This window comes from Limulus polyphemus, unplaced genomic scaffold, assembly GCF_000517525.1.
Source record: "Limulus polyphemus unplaced genomic scaffold, Limulus_polyphemus-2.1.2 Scaffold1841, whole genome shotgun sequence".
Taxonomy (NCBI): domain Eukaryota; kingdom Metazoa; phylum Arthropoda; class Merostomata; order Xiphosura; family Limulidae; genus Limulus; species Limulus polyphemus.
Window position 1 is genome coordinate 118,442 of NW_013667451.1, and position 16,345 is coordinate 134,786.

A 16,345-nucleotide genomic window follows, 5' to 3' on the forward strand; every position below is an offset into this window, starting at 1 on the left:
GTGAATGTAAAACACTTAAATACCACCAGTTCGAGTTATATATAACTTTGTAGAATGAAGTTCCACAAATCATTTTTAAGAGTCAGTGAAATAATACACGAATAAATGAAACATTTCCTACTGATAAGATTATTTTCCCATAAACTTTAGCTACTAATTTACATACGCTACTGTGCATATTGTAAAAACTTTGTTTAAGGTCATCAAGGGATAAAAAAATAATTAATATCAAGCTTTCATACACTTACTGTCTACCAATGATAGACTTTTTTAAACTTAATGTCTCCTGATGATAGACTTCTATACACTCATTGTCTCCAGATGGTAAACTTCTATAAACTGAATGTACCGTTATGATAGACTTCTATACACTTAATGTCTCCTGATGATAGACTTCTATACACTCATTGTCTCCAGATGGTAAACTTCTATAACTGAATGTACCTTTATGATAGATTTCTATACACTTAATGTCTCCTGATGATAGACTTCTATACACTCATTGTCTTAAGATGATAAACTTCTATAGACTGAATGTACCTTTATGATAGATTTCTATACACTTAATGTCTCCTGATGATAGACTTCTATACACTCATTGTCTCCAGATGGTAAACTTCTATACATTTAATATATCCTGATGATGGAATAATTCGTTACTCCATATAATTTAGGATAGTAACATTGTCTTTATGGTTCTAAGAGACTCCGTAGTATTTCACATTATAACCCTGATGTGCTTGCTATCTGCTCAATCCAAACTTCAGATATCTGTATGCAGGTATATGAAAAATACGAATTAACTATAGTTAAGCCTAACTTGTTAAAAGGAGCTATCGATTTTATGCCGGATGAAATGTACAAGTTATATGGTGTTAATCATAAAGTTCATTTTAATATTTCACTATAGCATATATTTTGTAATTTTTTAATGTTTACCAGTCTATAATTTCTTGATACACCAGAGAATATGAACTAATTACATGTAGTTACTATTGTGAGGGTTAACTAGAGGTAGAGGAATCAACTCGAATATAAAAAGTATCTTGTAAGTTTAGGCTTAGTGTTGGAAAAATTAATTTAGGGATTTAATGAACGAGAAAGCAAATTCGTTGATTTCCCTATTATGTTTCATGTGTCTTCTGAAGACACGTATTTTTTAAAGTTTGTCACTATGGGTTATTTCCGGAAGTTGAATAATTTTAAAGGCTTAAGAGATTTGGTATAGAGTTTCACAAGTTTCCCATATTGAGATTTTGTTACGCTTCTACGTGGCTTCTAAGTTAATAGAACAATCATTACTAAAACTTAAGTAGTAAAAATTTCGCGATATAACTTTAAAAGAAAAACAAATAATTAAACAGATGGTATTTACTTCTGACGAAAGAAAATGGCTTTATATTCTAAACTTCGTGTCGTTAGTTTTCTGTATTCAGATGTTTCAATTAATTTAATGGCGTTATTTTCCGTCAAAATGCTAACTTTCAAATTTCAACCAACGACCATGAGAATTGGTTTAAGTGATGCTAGCGAAATTACGTAAGAATTTTTGATGCGTAATGTAAGCATTTGATTGGCCAGTGACATATATATGTTGCAAATTGTAAATGATCGATTGATATAAGAATTTATTTGTAGTTGCCATGTTTGAATGTTAGTTCTTGTAAAACGTTTTTATCTTGCTACCTTAACGGACCGGGCGTGATAGAACTGTGAATTAGAGGATACACGGTTCGGGTCTCGTTACCGCGAACACGCTTTCCGCGCTTTGGAGTGTGGGTGCTTCATAAGAGTGACGGTCATATCCCAATATTCGGTCATTACAAGAGTTGGCAGTGAGTGCTATTGGCTAGCTGCTTCCTGTTACGTCTATTCGCTCAAAATTAGGAACGGCTATGCGCAGATAGCTTTTACGTTGGTCTGCGCAGAAACTCTAAAACAAACAAATTACCTTCATAACGTATTTATACAAAGAAATTTACTACCCCCCCTAAAAAATCATTCGTGATAGTTAATGTACAGTAAGAAAATTATATTCAACATTGAAATAGTTAAGAAGTAATTTGTTAGCCCTAGATTTTCATTCCAATAGTTTGGAATGCTATCTACATTGTAACTCAGCCCCCTGGTGGCTCAGCGGTAAGTTTGCATGCTTACAAGGCTTCACAACAACAAAACCCAAACCATTGCACCCCTGGTGGATGAAACTCGTTAACTATCAAAAAGGAAGAGTTAAAGACCTCTTGAAACCTGTTTTAAACAAAATAATGTCTCTTTTTTTTAAACATATATATACACTGTGTAAATAACGTAAATTTCAGAAACATTAATTGTTTTATGATTAAACTATTATTTTTCATTTTATTTTGTTGTCGCTATATTTTGTTTTTGGCAGTGTCAGAAATAATTTCTAGACTTGTTTCCTTTTGTTGTTGTCGTTGTTTTTTTATGTGAGACATCTTCATGACAGAGTTAGAACCGGGTCACAAAGTATGGACGAGGGTATTTCCTTCCAAACTGTGAATAACGTGTGGATCATTCTGTTTGTTTCTAAACTTTTTTGTTCGCGGACCACCTGATTTTTTAAATTTTGGACGCGGCAGACTACAAAGGGATTTATAGACTGTGTTGCCGCTTCCTTTCCGTAGTCCTGCCTTTCGATGGATCATCTAACGGAAGACCACAGACCACAGATTGAGAATCGGTGGTTTAGATTGTGTAAAAATGTACATTAGTATAACTATTCAGTACTTGTCGAAGCATCTAATTCACGTTTTGTTGACCCAGTAATTTGAAGCACCTATATTTCACGTTTTGTTGGTCCAGTGTGTTGAAGCACCTATATTTCACGTTTTGTTGATCCAGTGTGCTTCAAAACACTGGACCAACAAAACGTGAAATATAGGTGCATCGAAACACTGGAGCAACAAAACGTAAAATATAGGTGCTTCAAAACACTGGATCAACAAAACGTGAAATATAGATGCATCAAAACACTGGACCAAGGTGCATCGAAACACTGGAGCAACAAAACGTAAATATAGAAAACGTACAATGTTTCGACAAGCTTATGTATCATTATGTTCCCATTCAAGCCGTCCCCAAGCTATATATTTTGAAACAGTTAATTCGCACACTTTCTCGTATCTATAATTTGTTTACAGGTCGGTCTATCTGCAAGCTATATCCATATATCACAATTTATATATTTGTAATAAGTGATATCTTCGTCGATACAAAACACTGGATCAACAAAACGTGAAATGTGGGTGCTTCAAATCACTGGATCAACAAAACGTGAAATATAGATGCATCAAAACACTGGATCAACAAAACGTGAATTAGATGCATCAAACACTGGATCAACAAAACTCGAATTAGATGCTTCAAAACACTGGATCAACAAAACGTGAAATATAGATGCATCAAAAAACTGGATCAACAAAACGTGAAATATAGGTGCATCGAAACACTGGATCAACAAAACGGGAAATATATTCAAATCATGTCCCTATATAGATCTGTCACGTGCACTACAAGGACGAGGTGGAGGCGGTAAGTTTGGTAGACTATGGGTGGTTATTCCTACAGCCTTGCGAGTCACCAGGTGCACTAAGCTAATATTGTATTTGTGAAACTTTACGGTAGGTTTTTCTATAATATGAACAACATCTACACAATTCCAGTGTTTTTGGTACATAAGAAACCTACTGAACATAAATAAAACTCTGTGACAGTTAACATTTGACGACGAGGAAAACACTTTTTAAAAAAATGAAACTTGGAGACGGCTTGAATGGGTAGTGAAAGAAACTTTATTACCCACGTGGGTAGTTAAGGGCGGACTTTTGACTGACGTAAACCCTCTAACGGAACAGTTATAATTATCTGTGAAACAGACGGCAGTGCAACTTGGGAGATTATTTAAATTCACGTAAATTGTCGAAGAGGCCGTGGTTCACGTCCCGTTTATGCTTTAGCCTAATTAATTCCTGAAACATCTTTCTAACGAACATAGTCCCTCAGTGGCTCAGCGATGAGTCTGCGGATTTATAACGATAAAAATCTGCGTTTCGATACCCGTGGTGAGTACAGCACAGGTACTTCTGAAATACGAAAGAGTCACGTGATTTTATTTGTTTGAAAAGCATCTGTGTTAATACTGTACCAGATGACGCCATATGTTGTTTTGATTATTGTTTGTATTTTATTATATTAGGTTTTCGCCGAATCAAGTTTAATAAATTGAAACTATATGGTTATAAAAGATCATGCATGTTTAAAAAAGAAAATGACGCTGTTCATCTCATAGTATTGTTGCAGTTTTCTCTCTCTGGCCGACCTGTTACCAACTAATAACAGGACAGTATATTGATTCATGACTTCCAAATGAGGACCGGGTGTGGCTTAGCGATTCATAGCTTGCATCCCGTTGCCTCAAAAACGTGTCCACACCTTGGAACCGTGGGTGGGGTAGAAGAGTGAACGGTCAAACCCCACTATTCAGTCACATAAGAGTAGACTAAAAGTTGGCTGTGGGTACTGTTGACTAGCTGTCTGTCTGTATGTGATCTTTATCGGAGTTTAGGTCTTATAGACCTGGGAGGATCAGGTGCATTTGACTTTTTCCTCCTTGTTTTGCATTTGTAGCGTAATATGTGTATTTAGGACTAACCTAAATCTCCTAAACTCTCCGAATCTTGTGAGATATTATTGGGATTGCGGCCGAAAATGTCGTTAACAGCGAGAGTACACAACTGACGAAACAATTCTAATCTTTACAAGTATAAACAAATTTACTAGCTGCCTTCCTCCTAGTCTGTCAGTTCAAAATTAGCGACAACTATGCGCAGCTAGCCTTTTTTTGTAGTTTTGCGCAAAAGTATTCAACAAACCGAATGCGTCTCTTAAAGTGTTACATCAGTTCCGAATATTCAGGATTGTCATCAGAACTTAAACATTCGTGGTTATCACTGTGGATTTCGGAACCTAGAAACCTGGTACAAATTCGCGAGATAGGGTAAGAAATGTGTGAAGCCGGAAAACCTGGTACAAGTTCGCGAGATAGGGGTAAGAAATGTGGGAAGCCGGAAAACCTGGTACAAGTTCGCGAGATAGGGTAAGAAACGTGGGAAGCCGGAGAACCTGGTACAAGTTCGCGCGATAGGGTAAGAAATGTGGGAAGCCGGGGAACCTGGTACAAGTTCGCGCGATAGGGGTAAGAAATGTGGGAAGCCGGGGAACCTGGTACAAGTTCGCGAGATAGGGTAAGAAACGTGGAAAGCCGGAGAACCTGGTACAAGTTCGCAAGATAGGGTAAGAAATGTGGTTTCTTAGTGTGTGTTTTTTCAATACCACAGTTCAAATGTGTGAAGCTTTTGAAAATTCTTAAACATATTATTAGTTTGGGGGGTGATATATGTAAGGAGTTTCTTTTATGAAACAGGTGGGATGTTAACTTCTCTGCCCCCCCCCCCCAATATCAACAGAGTTTTAACGAAATCGATTGGTTTCAATGGTCAGTGACTTTTTTATTTTTATATGGCAAAGTTGAGCAGATCCTTGCGCCAAAAACTTTTTGTGTTGATGGTTTTTATATTTGAAGATTAAAATCACCTGTTTTCAACACTTAAGCTGTACCTTTGGGTTCTACACACGACTTATTTCTTTCTTTTTTCATTTGTATATACGGCAGAGATGCGTAAACTTTTTTTTATGGTCCCCCCCCCCCCACCCCATCCGTCTCCAAACATTGTTGTTACTATATTACTTAATAGTAGTAATATCTGTATGATGATTTTTAAAAACTTGTTTGTTTTTAAGTTTGTATTTTCGGATAAAGTTGATATACTTCCGTATTCGTAGTTGCGCCCCCTACCGACTCTCCGTGCTTCTCTTTGGGGGTGCGTCCCCACAGACTTACACTAGGACTTGTGTTGGAATTGCGTCTTCAGGCTTCACTGAAGCAAAATAATTAAATCGTGATTTTTTTTTTTTTGTGACTGTATGATTACTTCGCTGTTACTGTTAGGGGTTAGTAATGAAGATTTACAGCTCAGATTGGACGAAAATAGGTCACTTCAAATAGGACAGAGTTTTGACCCCTTAACTAGCACGAGTACGAAGACATTTACATCTGAATTTATTTTATATTAGATGGAGTAAAGAATCATGTGTTTATTTTTGTTGGTATGAATTATCATTATTGAGTAACGAAATAGCGATTTATTTTTTTGAAATATGATTGTAAGTCTTATCTCCGAGTGGTTTTAATTTGCTATCGAATACACTTTACAGGGCGGGAATATGGCTTATAGTTCCTCTACCAAAGAAGTTAGGAGGAAGTGAGACTATGAACACATAACGAGACGCCCTCTATAACCAAAATGTACGGGTATTATTAAATTAAATGTTGTAAATTAGAGGGTGTGTGTTAATGGGTTATGTTCAAATTATGTGAATATCATAAACGAGATTTTGGTGTGTTTTTTCTCTGACGTCATCCAACCCACCACCACAGTCGATTTTAGAAAATTAACACACAGTGTCAAAACAAGTTAATCCCAACGGAAATTTCACAACGCACAGAACCCACGTATCAACTTATGGTCACGTGACTTCCTACTTTTGGCTGAACGAATGAAACGAAAGGTTGGCATTTTGCGAGGTCGTTTCACGTGAGTTTCTCGACGTATCCATAATGCGATATTAAAACACAAGTGGTTCAAATAACGTAAAACGTGAACAGTTCCCTATATTAAGGAGATAAAACAGGTACATTGTTAAAACAAGAAATACAGTGTTTTAAATTAAGTATTGGGGAAACACCTTATATGGGCAGTGAAAACTGTCGTTGTAATGGAATTTCCCGAGCCTATTCTGAACCAACGTAATAAGAGTAGGACTAGAAACACTATCGAACATTCTAGGCCTGTAAGTTAACCAACCAGAAAAAAAAAAGTAACAGAATGATATATAATTATTAACATAACATATAATAATATTGAGTAGGCTAACAACGATTTATAAAAATGGTTGGAAGAATGCTATTGATGGTGGAATATACTAGTTGTTTCTGAAGAAGACACACTAATGCTCTGTCGAAACATGTAGTATGTTCCACGATCAATAAAATTCCTCCTTATATTTATAAATCGTTGTTTGTCTACCTATAATATATTAGCATAATGCGCTTCCTTACTAAAGTAATGTAACAAATGAACCCTAACTGGAACTTGAAAGCCACTTGGCGTAGTTGAAGCAACGACTTTGATGATTGATGATGTATTTTTATTATTATTTATTTAAATATATATATATATAACTTCATTCCTGGGTTACGTTCACGGGTGTCTTAACCAGCAGTTAAACAGTTTCAATAACCACCTGTAAGAGTGTGTGTGTGTGTGTATGTAAAAACATATAGACACACACATACATACATACATACACCAACAGTTCTAAACAAAATATTTACCTGTGACAATCCCGTCTGGTTTTATATTGTTAAAAAGTGGCATATTGTCGAAGCTTCACGGTTAGGGAGTTTTGAACCGGTAACAGAGTGTTAACAGGACGTTTGCTCTGAGTAACACAATTTTTGACGTGGAAGTTGTTCAGCATTAATCAAATGATATACTGTGTAACGACTTACCAATTGTACTATCCGTATTAGTCCGGGCACGCTTTTAACGTAGTTCGTATCAACTCTGCTATCCGACGACGACATTTTGAAACCGTACAAGCTCTCAACTTGTATTTCTCAACGGCAGTTGAAAAAAAAACAAAAACAAAACCCGTCTTGATTACGCTCAGATCCGTTCAGTAAGGTAGACTTTATAACATTAACGTATCTATGCCTACAGCAGCATCTGCGCAGACTCAGACCACTCCCAATCCTTGAGCTGATCAGAAACAGCGCGCCCACTGATGCTCTGTTGGCTTTATCTTTGCCACTAGCTTCTAAGTTAGTATTTATTTTTACCGCGTGGGCGGAGGGGACTTATAATGTTTTTCGTTAAATAAACACACACACACACATATATATATATATATACAACGTATTACTTTCATACTTGACATCGTAAACTACCTGAAATGGCTATAATACTCAATACATTTCAAAATTTCGTGTATTCTTTGTGTTGCAAGTACGTAAGAAGGGTACAGTAGGTTTAATGTAGAAAGTCCGGGTCTATAAAACCGAAACAAGTTTACCAATGACGAAATAATTGAGCGTTAGAATAAAGGATATTTGACACTTGAACATAAAATATGTATTAATCATATTTGACAGTCTATAGTTGTATGTTGTAATTGTGTTTATATTGTTACAACAATGAAATATAGTTCTCACAAGTTTGTGGGAACACAATTTATGTTGTGCTAATTCACAACACAACTCTTAACTTTCTAGTTCTCTTACTTAACAGGAAAGTACTGACACTTGTGATTAGAAGTTAAGGTGTCTGTCAGGATCTAATCGCATGATGCCTGTACAGTGCAAACATTTTATTAACAAGTAATCTGTGTGTTAGTGTTACGCGCCATTTATAAGAACAAAATGGTTTGTGTTAAATTTCTCAAACGAGTAGAAGATAAGGTTAAATGTTCAGGATTTCGCCTTAAAGCAATTTCAACTAATTTTGTGTTTTTATAACTTATATTGTATATATAGGATACACAAATAAATAACACTTTGACCACATTCAGTTACATAACAGGATTTTCTCTTTAAAAAATAAACGATTAAAACGAGTAGCCTTTGTGCCTCTAAATTTTCTGTTAAATTACACGGTGTTACACATCTAATAATTAGAAAAGCTGTCTGGTTATAAACATTTTTAGGTTAAGATTAATTAATAACTTACACTGAGCCACCAGGGGCGTATCAGATATGATAAACATTTTTGTTAAGATTAATTAATGACTTACACTGAGCCACCAGGGGCGTATCAGAGATGACAAACATTTTTGTTTATATTAATTAATGACTTACAATGAGCCACCAGGGGCGTATCAGATATGATAAACATTTTTAGGTTAATATTAATTAATGACTTACTCTGAGCCACCAGGGGCGTATCAGATATGACAAACATTTTTGGTTAAGATTAATTAATGATTTACACTGAGCTACCAGGGGCGTATCAGATATGATAAACATTTTTGTTAAGATTAATTAATGACTTACACGAGCCACCAGGGGCGTATCAGATATGATAAACATTTTTAGGTTAAAATTAATTAATGACTTACACTGAGCCACCAGGGGCGTATCAGAGACGATAAACATTTTTTTGTTAAGATTAATTATTGACTTACACTGAGCCACCAGGGGCGTATCAGAGACGATAAATATTTTTTGTTAAGATTAATTAATGACTTACACTGAGCCATCAGGGGCGTAGCAGAGATGATAAACATTCTTTTTACTCGTGGTATTCAAATAATCAATTGCAACTTGGCTTCTTTAACTAGGCGAGCAGCGTAATGTCAGGAGACATATGCGTGTGTGGTAGGACTGATATGTAGTTATTTTGAACCTCTTTAAAGTTGGCGGTAAAATTCTCCAACCGTTGGCAGGTAAAAACGTAGACACACAACATGTAATGGAATGAAAATATATAAGTTGATATATATGACTGTTTTAATACGTTTTAAGATAGTTATGCAAACTCTGAAAATCAGACAAAAAGAAACACAGCACTAAGGGCCCGGCATGGCCAGGTGGATAAGGCGCTCGACTCACAATCTGCGGGTCGCGGGTTCGAATCCGCATCCCACCAAACATGCTCGCCCTTTCAGCCGTGGGGGCGTTATAATGTGACGGTCAATCCCACTATTCGTTGGTAAAAGAGTAGCCCAAGAGTTGGGTGGTGATGACTAGCTGCCTTCCCTCTAGTCATACACTGCTAAATTAGGGACGGCTAGCACAGATAGCCCTCGTGTAGCTTTGCGCGAAATTCCAAAAACAAACAAACAAACAAACACGGCACTAAGAATAATAACACTAATTGTAATGGTGTGAACGCCTTTTCGAAGCCGGCAAAACATGATTATAAGTAACTTACTTGTCATTAGACATTAGCATTAGGTCTATTATATTTTCAAACACTACATTTTATAATCTAGTCCCTCAGGGATTCTCAAGAATTTGAAAAGTGTATAATAATGGTGTTCCAACCATACTGTGTTCGCCATATTGCGAGTCGCGGGCTGAACTTCCATCATCGAACATGCTCGCCCTTATAGCCGAGGGGGTCTAATGCTAATGTATAATAACAAGTAAATTAATTAAAATCATGCTTGGCAAGTTTGGAAAAGGCGGTCTCGCCGAAACAATTGTTCTTGTAACAAACGGCTGTGTTTGTTTTGCCCCAGCCTCCCTGATGAGCTCTGGATTCAGCAAAACTTGTCGTCAGAAATGGATATGCCAAATATAGAGTGGTTGAAGAATAATGTTTTTCTATTGTTTCCCACTGTTTTTCTATTGTTTCTTCTTCCACTGCTTTTCTGTTGTTTCTTCTTCTTCCAATTCGCCCAGACCCCCTTTTCAAAGGTGAGACAATCCTAACGCCCAGACCCCTTTTTCTAAGGTGAAACAACCCTAAAATTGTATATTTTAGACTCCTGTGCGATGATATTTACAGCAATCAAGATGAAAGTTGGCACAAGTATAAATTTTCATGCGCCCAGTCAGAGCTCACAAAAAGCATAATTTTGGGTTTTGTTCAGTTATTCGGCCATATTTTGACCAATTTCCGTGGGATTTGGTACAAAGATATTTTCAACAGGTCCGATACATTGACAAACAAAAATAGTGGACTTGTTCATTTTTATTGATTAGTGAGAGTTCAAGATGCCACAAAAAGCATAATTTTAGGGTTTTTTTTTGACAATTACTCCGCTGTATTTTGTCCAATTTACATGGAATTTGGTACAAAGATATTATTACACGTCCCATATATATATATATACAAACAAAACGTTTGATTTGTCCAATTTTGGTCTTTCTAAGGGAGGATCAAAATATTAAATAACCCCATAATTTTAGGGGGTTTGGTCAATTACTTAGCCATATTTCGACCAATTTACGTGAGATGTAGTACAAACGTACTTTTTTGTAGATCGTAAACAGAAATATAGACAGTTTTGGAAGTGTCTTCTTTTGCACAGTTTCGGTTTTTATGAACTATTCATGTGTATGTCAACCAATCTGCGCGGGATTTGGTAGAAAGATACTTTCTTGTAGGTCTCAAGCAGTGATATAGACAGTTTTCGATTTTTCTGTTGTCTAAATTGGGATTGCGTGGCGGAGACGTTGCCATTCCCCCCACGAATGTTGACCTTTTTCATTTCTTAAAATACACATATATATATAATTTAAATGAGAGAGAGATCATGTCAGTTTCCAAAAATTTAATTTGTTGTTTCCTTTGTTTTGCTGGAGAAATCTAATATGTCGACAGTGCTCATTTTTTGAAAGTGTACTATATTTATATATTATGAATATGATATCAAAGTATGGTTTATATTAATGCTATACAAACATTTATAGATATAAATGAATAACTAAAATGTTTCACAGCTTTTAATTACCTCATGTGAATAATACGTTTACTTTACTGCTTGTGTATAGTGGCTATCAAAGTTTAGTCTTTTGGCACAGATATGAGACGCTACTTATTATTTGTATTTATGGCAAAGACTGCTAAGGACTCTACACCTCACTAAACACTAAGAGATTGATTGCCACTCTTATAACGCACCCACAGCTTAAAGTGCAGGGAATATTTTATGGCATCACACGGATTCCAGTCCGGCTCGCCATCTCCGATGTTTGGAGCTCTACCACGTGGATGTGTCTCATTTATTATTTGAAAGAAAAAAAAAGTTCGAACGTGAAAATATGTCAAAATTTTTTCATACGAATCAGGCCCAGCATGGCCTGGTAGTTGGGGCACTCGAACCGTAATCTGAGGGTCGCGGGTTCGAATCTCATCCCTGAACATGCTTGTCCTTTCAGCAGAGGGGAGGGGGCGTTATCACGTGTCAGTCGATTCCAAGAGTTGACTTTCCCTCCACGGCTAGCGCAGATAGCTCTCGAGAATCTTTGCGCGAAAGTCAAAAACAAAACAAGACATACGAAACAGGTAGTTTTTGTTTTTAAAAATGCTAGTTTACATTTTTGCTTTATTTTGTAATGTATGAATTGTATCTAACTGCAAGTGCTTTTAACCTGGCTTTTCTAGTTTCTCGTTTATATTTTCACGATCCTTTGGTTGTATTTTGTCAAGAAATTTTTCTTCTGGTTCATCGTAGCGGTAGTAACAGCTGTATGGCACGTGAGAGTCTGCTCTAGTTGGTGCAATGGTAAAACATTGTGATTTTTTATGGATTGGCACAATCTTTTTCCACTGATCATGTCTCTCCGAGTAGACTAGAGCAAGTAACGGGAAGTTTAGTCTCTTTGAGCTAACATTTTGTCGTCAGTTCAGTTAACTAAATGGTAAGTACACTTGACGTGCAGTGTTCTGTCTGACACTTTTAGAAGTGATTACTGTTATTATGTAAATATGATACCCCCCCCCCCCCATTTCTTATCTCTTCAACTTGCTATTGACTCTTTCTTCCGAAAAGCGGATGTGCTTAATTTGAAAGTTTTGGCCCGCAGTGTCCAGCCCCGTCTCCTTCGCTTTTCTCAAAATTCCAAACAATTTTGGATCTAATTTTGCTAAAGCTGCTTGTCAGCTTCCCTCAGCGACTCAGTTATATAAGAAAGGAGAATTGAACTTTCTCGTGGTCCGACGTCGTAAGAACGTTTTGTTAGCATTTTTTAAAGTCGGTTTTAAGCTACACAGGTTAAGTGAGAGTCAAATCATGAGGTGTGTTCGAGAATGTCAACCACAGCTTCCCTTGTTTGAAAGAGTTGAATTGTAATAACTCTGTACTAAGTAATTTCAGCTGGTGACATGACGGTCGTATCGTTACCACCGCACCTGATTGATATGGGTTTTTTTTTTGTTATTCTCTCTTTTTTTATCGCCTTTTTTTTTACAACACGTGCTTATTTTTTGCTCACTTGATGTTTGGTCGTGTTACAAGAGTTGCTCATCTGTTACGTGGTTATAAATAACAGTCAATCAGAGTATCGCTCCAAACACGTGAGTGCCAGGCCTAGTTCTATCCAATGGCTGAAATTTGTTAAAGTTCCTGAAAAAACAACACCTGATCTCTCTCAAGGTCACTAAATTACAACGAAATAAAGTTCAGAATTAGAAGAAGAAAACGGATCAGGGATAAGAAAACAAGGGATATCATAAGATCAGGGATCAGAAAATAAGGGATATGATAACATCGGTGATAAGAAAACAAGTGATATCATAAGATCATGGATAAGAAAACAAGTTATATCATAAGATCATGGATAAGAAAACAAGGGATATCATAAGATCATGGATAAGAAAACAAGTGATATCATAAGATCATGGATAAGAAAACAAGGGATATGATAAGATCTGGGATCAGAAAACAAGGGATATCATAAGATCATGGATAAGAAAACAAGTGATATCATAAGATCATGGATAAGAAAACAAGGAATATCATAATTATATACATAAAGTATCATGAAAATAGTTATTATATACTAGAATGATAAAAAAACCACGCGATCATGACTGTATTTTCACAGATAATTCTGGGTGTCTCCGGAAATATTTTCATTGATTGTGTCTTTTTTATCAATGGTAGTACCTAAAAAGCTAGCAATCGTTTAACCACACAACGCATATATTGGTGTTGATAATCGTACAGTATCAGGGACTGGGATTGCTAATTAGTTCCTATTTTCTGCTGATGTTTGTATATCCGACGTGATGCTTTACGTTACGTTTATTAACTAGCTCGTGCATAAAATAAATAACACAGAAAGTATTTATATGGATTGTTTTGTGTTTTTTTTAATTTTGCGCAAAGCTACACGAGGGCTATCTGCGCTAGCCGTCCCTAATTTAGCAGTGTAAGACTAGCGGGTAGGCAGCTAGTCATCACCACCCACCGCCAACTCTTGGGCTACTCTTTTACCAACGAATAGTGGGATTGACCGCACATTATAACGCCCCCACGGCTGAAAGGGCGAGCATGTTTGATGGGACGGGGATTCGAACCCGCGACCCTCAGATTGCGAGTCGAGTGCCCTAACCATCTTGCCGTGCCATGCCATTTATATGTTTGTTTGTTTTTTGAATTTCGCGCAAAGCTACACGAGGGCTATCTGCGCTAGCCGTCCCTAATTTAGCAGTGTAAGACTAGCGGGAAGGCAGCTAGTCATCACCACCCACCGCCAACTCTTGGGCTACTCTTTTACCAACGAATAGTGGGATTGACCGTCACATTATAACGCCCCCACGGCTGAAAGGGCGAGCATGTTTGATGGGACGGGGATTCGAACCCGCGACCCTCAGATTGCGAGTCGAGTGCCTTAACCACCTGGCCATGCCGGGTCCATTTATATGAATAACGAATGATAGGACAAGCAACCTTAGGCCTAATTTCTCTTCGCATATGATGTGTAAGATTTTCTTGTTTGGCCAGGGAATGTTACTAATTGCCCTTTGATTAATACAAATGAATAATTTAATTATTAATCAATTCCAGCCAAATGTTCTGTAACTTGGCGGGCAGGCTTCTAATTCTGCAGTTGTAAATAAACCTAATAATGTGTGTAACAAGGTATGATATGTAATACCCTAATTAGTTGCATATCTAAAGAAGATTCAGAAAAACGTTGTTACGAATATTGTATATGGTTATAACAGTTCGTTATTAGAATGGCTCTGAGTACAAACATTTAGCTCATAGTTCCGTCATCTCTTGACCGATTTGGAATCTAATTACAGTCTTGGAACCAAGAGATCAAACCCTTTCGATGGATTCAGTGGTTCTTAACATTTTTTTGCTCCATGCCCCACCTCAAAAAATTGATGTCCCCTTAATATAAAAACAAACTTGGTGTTGAAGAGGTATAATAATATAATGTAAATTTTTTCTTATTGTAGCATTTTCAAATTATCCCCCCCCCCCAAATATATTCAAATTCCTCTCCCTGTGGGGCGTGGGCCCCTACGTTCAGAACCAAGGTGTGATATATTAATTTAATCTTGGCTAAAATAATTTCAATTTGAGGGTAGGCTGATAAAGATTCTGATGAATAATAAAACCGAATAGGGTATACGTGTTCTCATTACGTGAGATTTGTTCTCATTATATGCTTTATTGACACCTTCCCCTCCCCCCATTCTTTCGTCAGTTTTCCTTTCCTTAGTACAATATACGGATGTATTACTAGTATATTGTAAGTTACCCATACCGGTATAACACAGGAATACCGTGTTCAAACACAGTTATCTTTCTCACATTACCTAGGACAGTAAAATATTTACTAGAAGCGTCACAAGCAGAATTTTTTATTATAAATTAGCGAACAAAACGTATATATATATATATTTACAAATTCATTCAGAACACCTATGTTACAAATTGATACATGACCATTTGACAATCTCTACGTTCATTCTGGGAAAAATATTTATGAGTATTTATTTTTAGAGAAAATATAAAATTTGATGTGCTAACAAAAGCTAAAAGTTAATTTAACATTTTCCCTGAATAAAATGAAATTTTCTGGGTATTTTATTTTGAAAGGTAATTTAAGTAGTCATAAAAAACATTACTAACGTGGTCTCGAAAAAAAAGTAATTGGGCGGTGGAAACCACATTTCACTGTTTTGAACCATATTAAATAATATGTTCATCTGATATAAAGTTACCCGTGCTACGCATGGCAATAAACGTCACTTCATTTTCTGGCGGCTTCATGTATTCAATTGAACCTTTATTCGCAACATGAAAGAGGTAAACTTGGAATGGTTGCAAAATTCATTCGTACCAGTGTTTATCGAATTGGGTGGGCCATCTACCAAATTGTGTCAAAGCTGACTATTGGACAACTTGTGAATTAGACAGACGGATAACTCTGCTTTATATATATATATATATGTTTTTACAAAATATACTAATCATGGTGGATCTGCAAGACGATGGGTAAGAGTAAGGATCTCGTCGACTTTCAAATGAGCATGATTGTGGTTGTCCATTGAACAGGAAGTCATCATTAATAACCGTTTCTTCGTCCTATTGTTCAAACACATCTTTCACCGGTGTCTATTAACAGTTGCAACCGACGACTTTCAAATGAGCATGATTGTGGTTGTCCATTGAACAGGAAGTCATCATTAATAACCGTTTCTTCGTCCTATTGTTCAAACACATCTTTCACCGG

The 16,345-nt window shown here is 36.5% G+C and overlaps 1 protein-coding gene across 1 annotated transcript in view; it reads right to left on the reverse strand.

Moving 5' to 3' along the window:
- LOC106465114 overlaps positions 1-7,925 on the reverse strand; it is a 19,422-nt gene extending 11,497 nt beyond the window's left edge. Inside the window, exon 1 of the mRNA XM_013925311.2 lies at positions 7,655-7,925. Within this exon, the coding sequence (XP_013780765.1) occupies positions 7,655-7,729 (75 nt within the window). The 5' untranslated portion in view covers positions 7,730-7,925. The remainder of the gene's footprint in view (positions 1-7,654) is intronic.
- Positions 7,926-16,345: the final 8,420 nt, after the last annotated feature.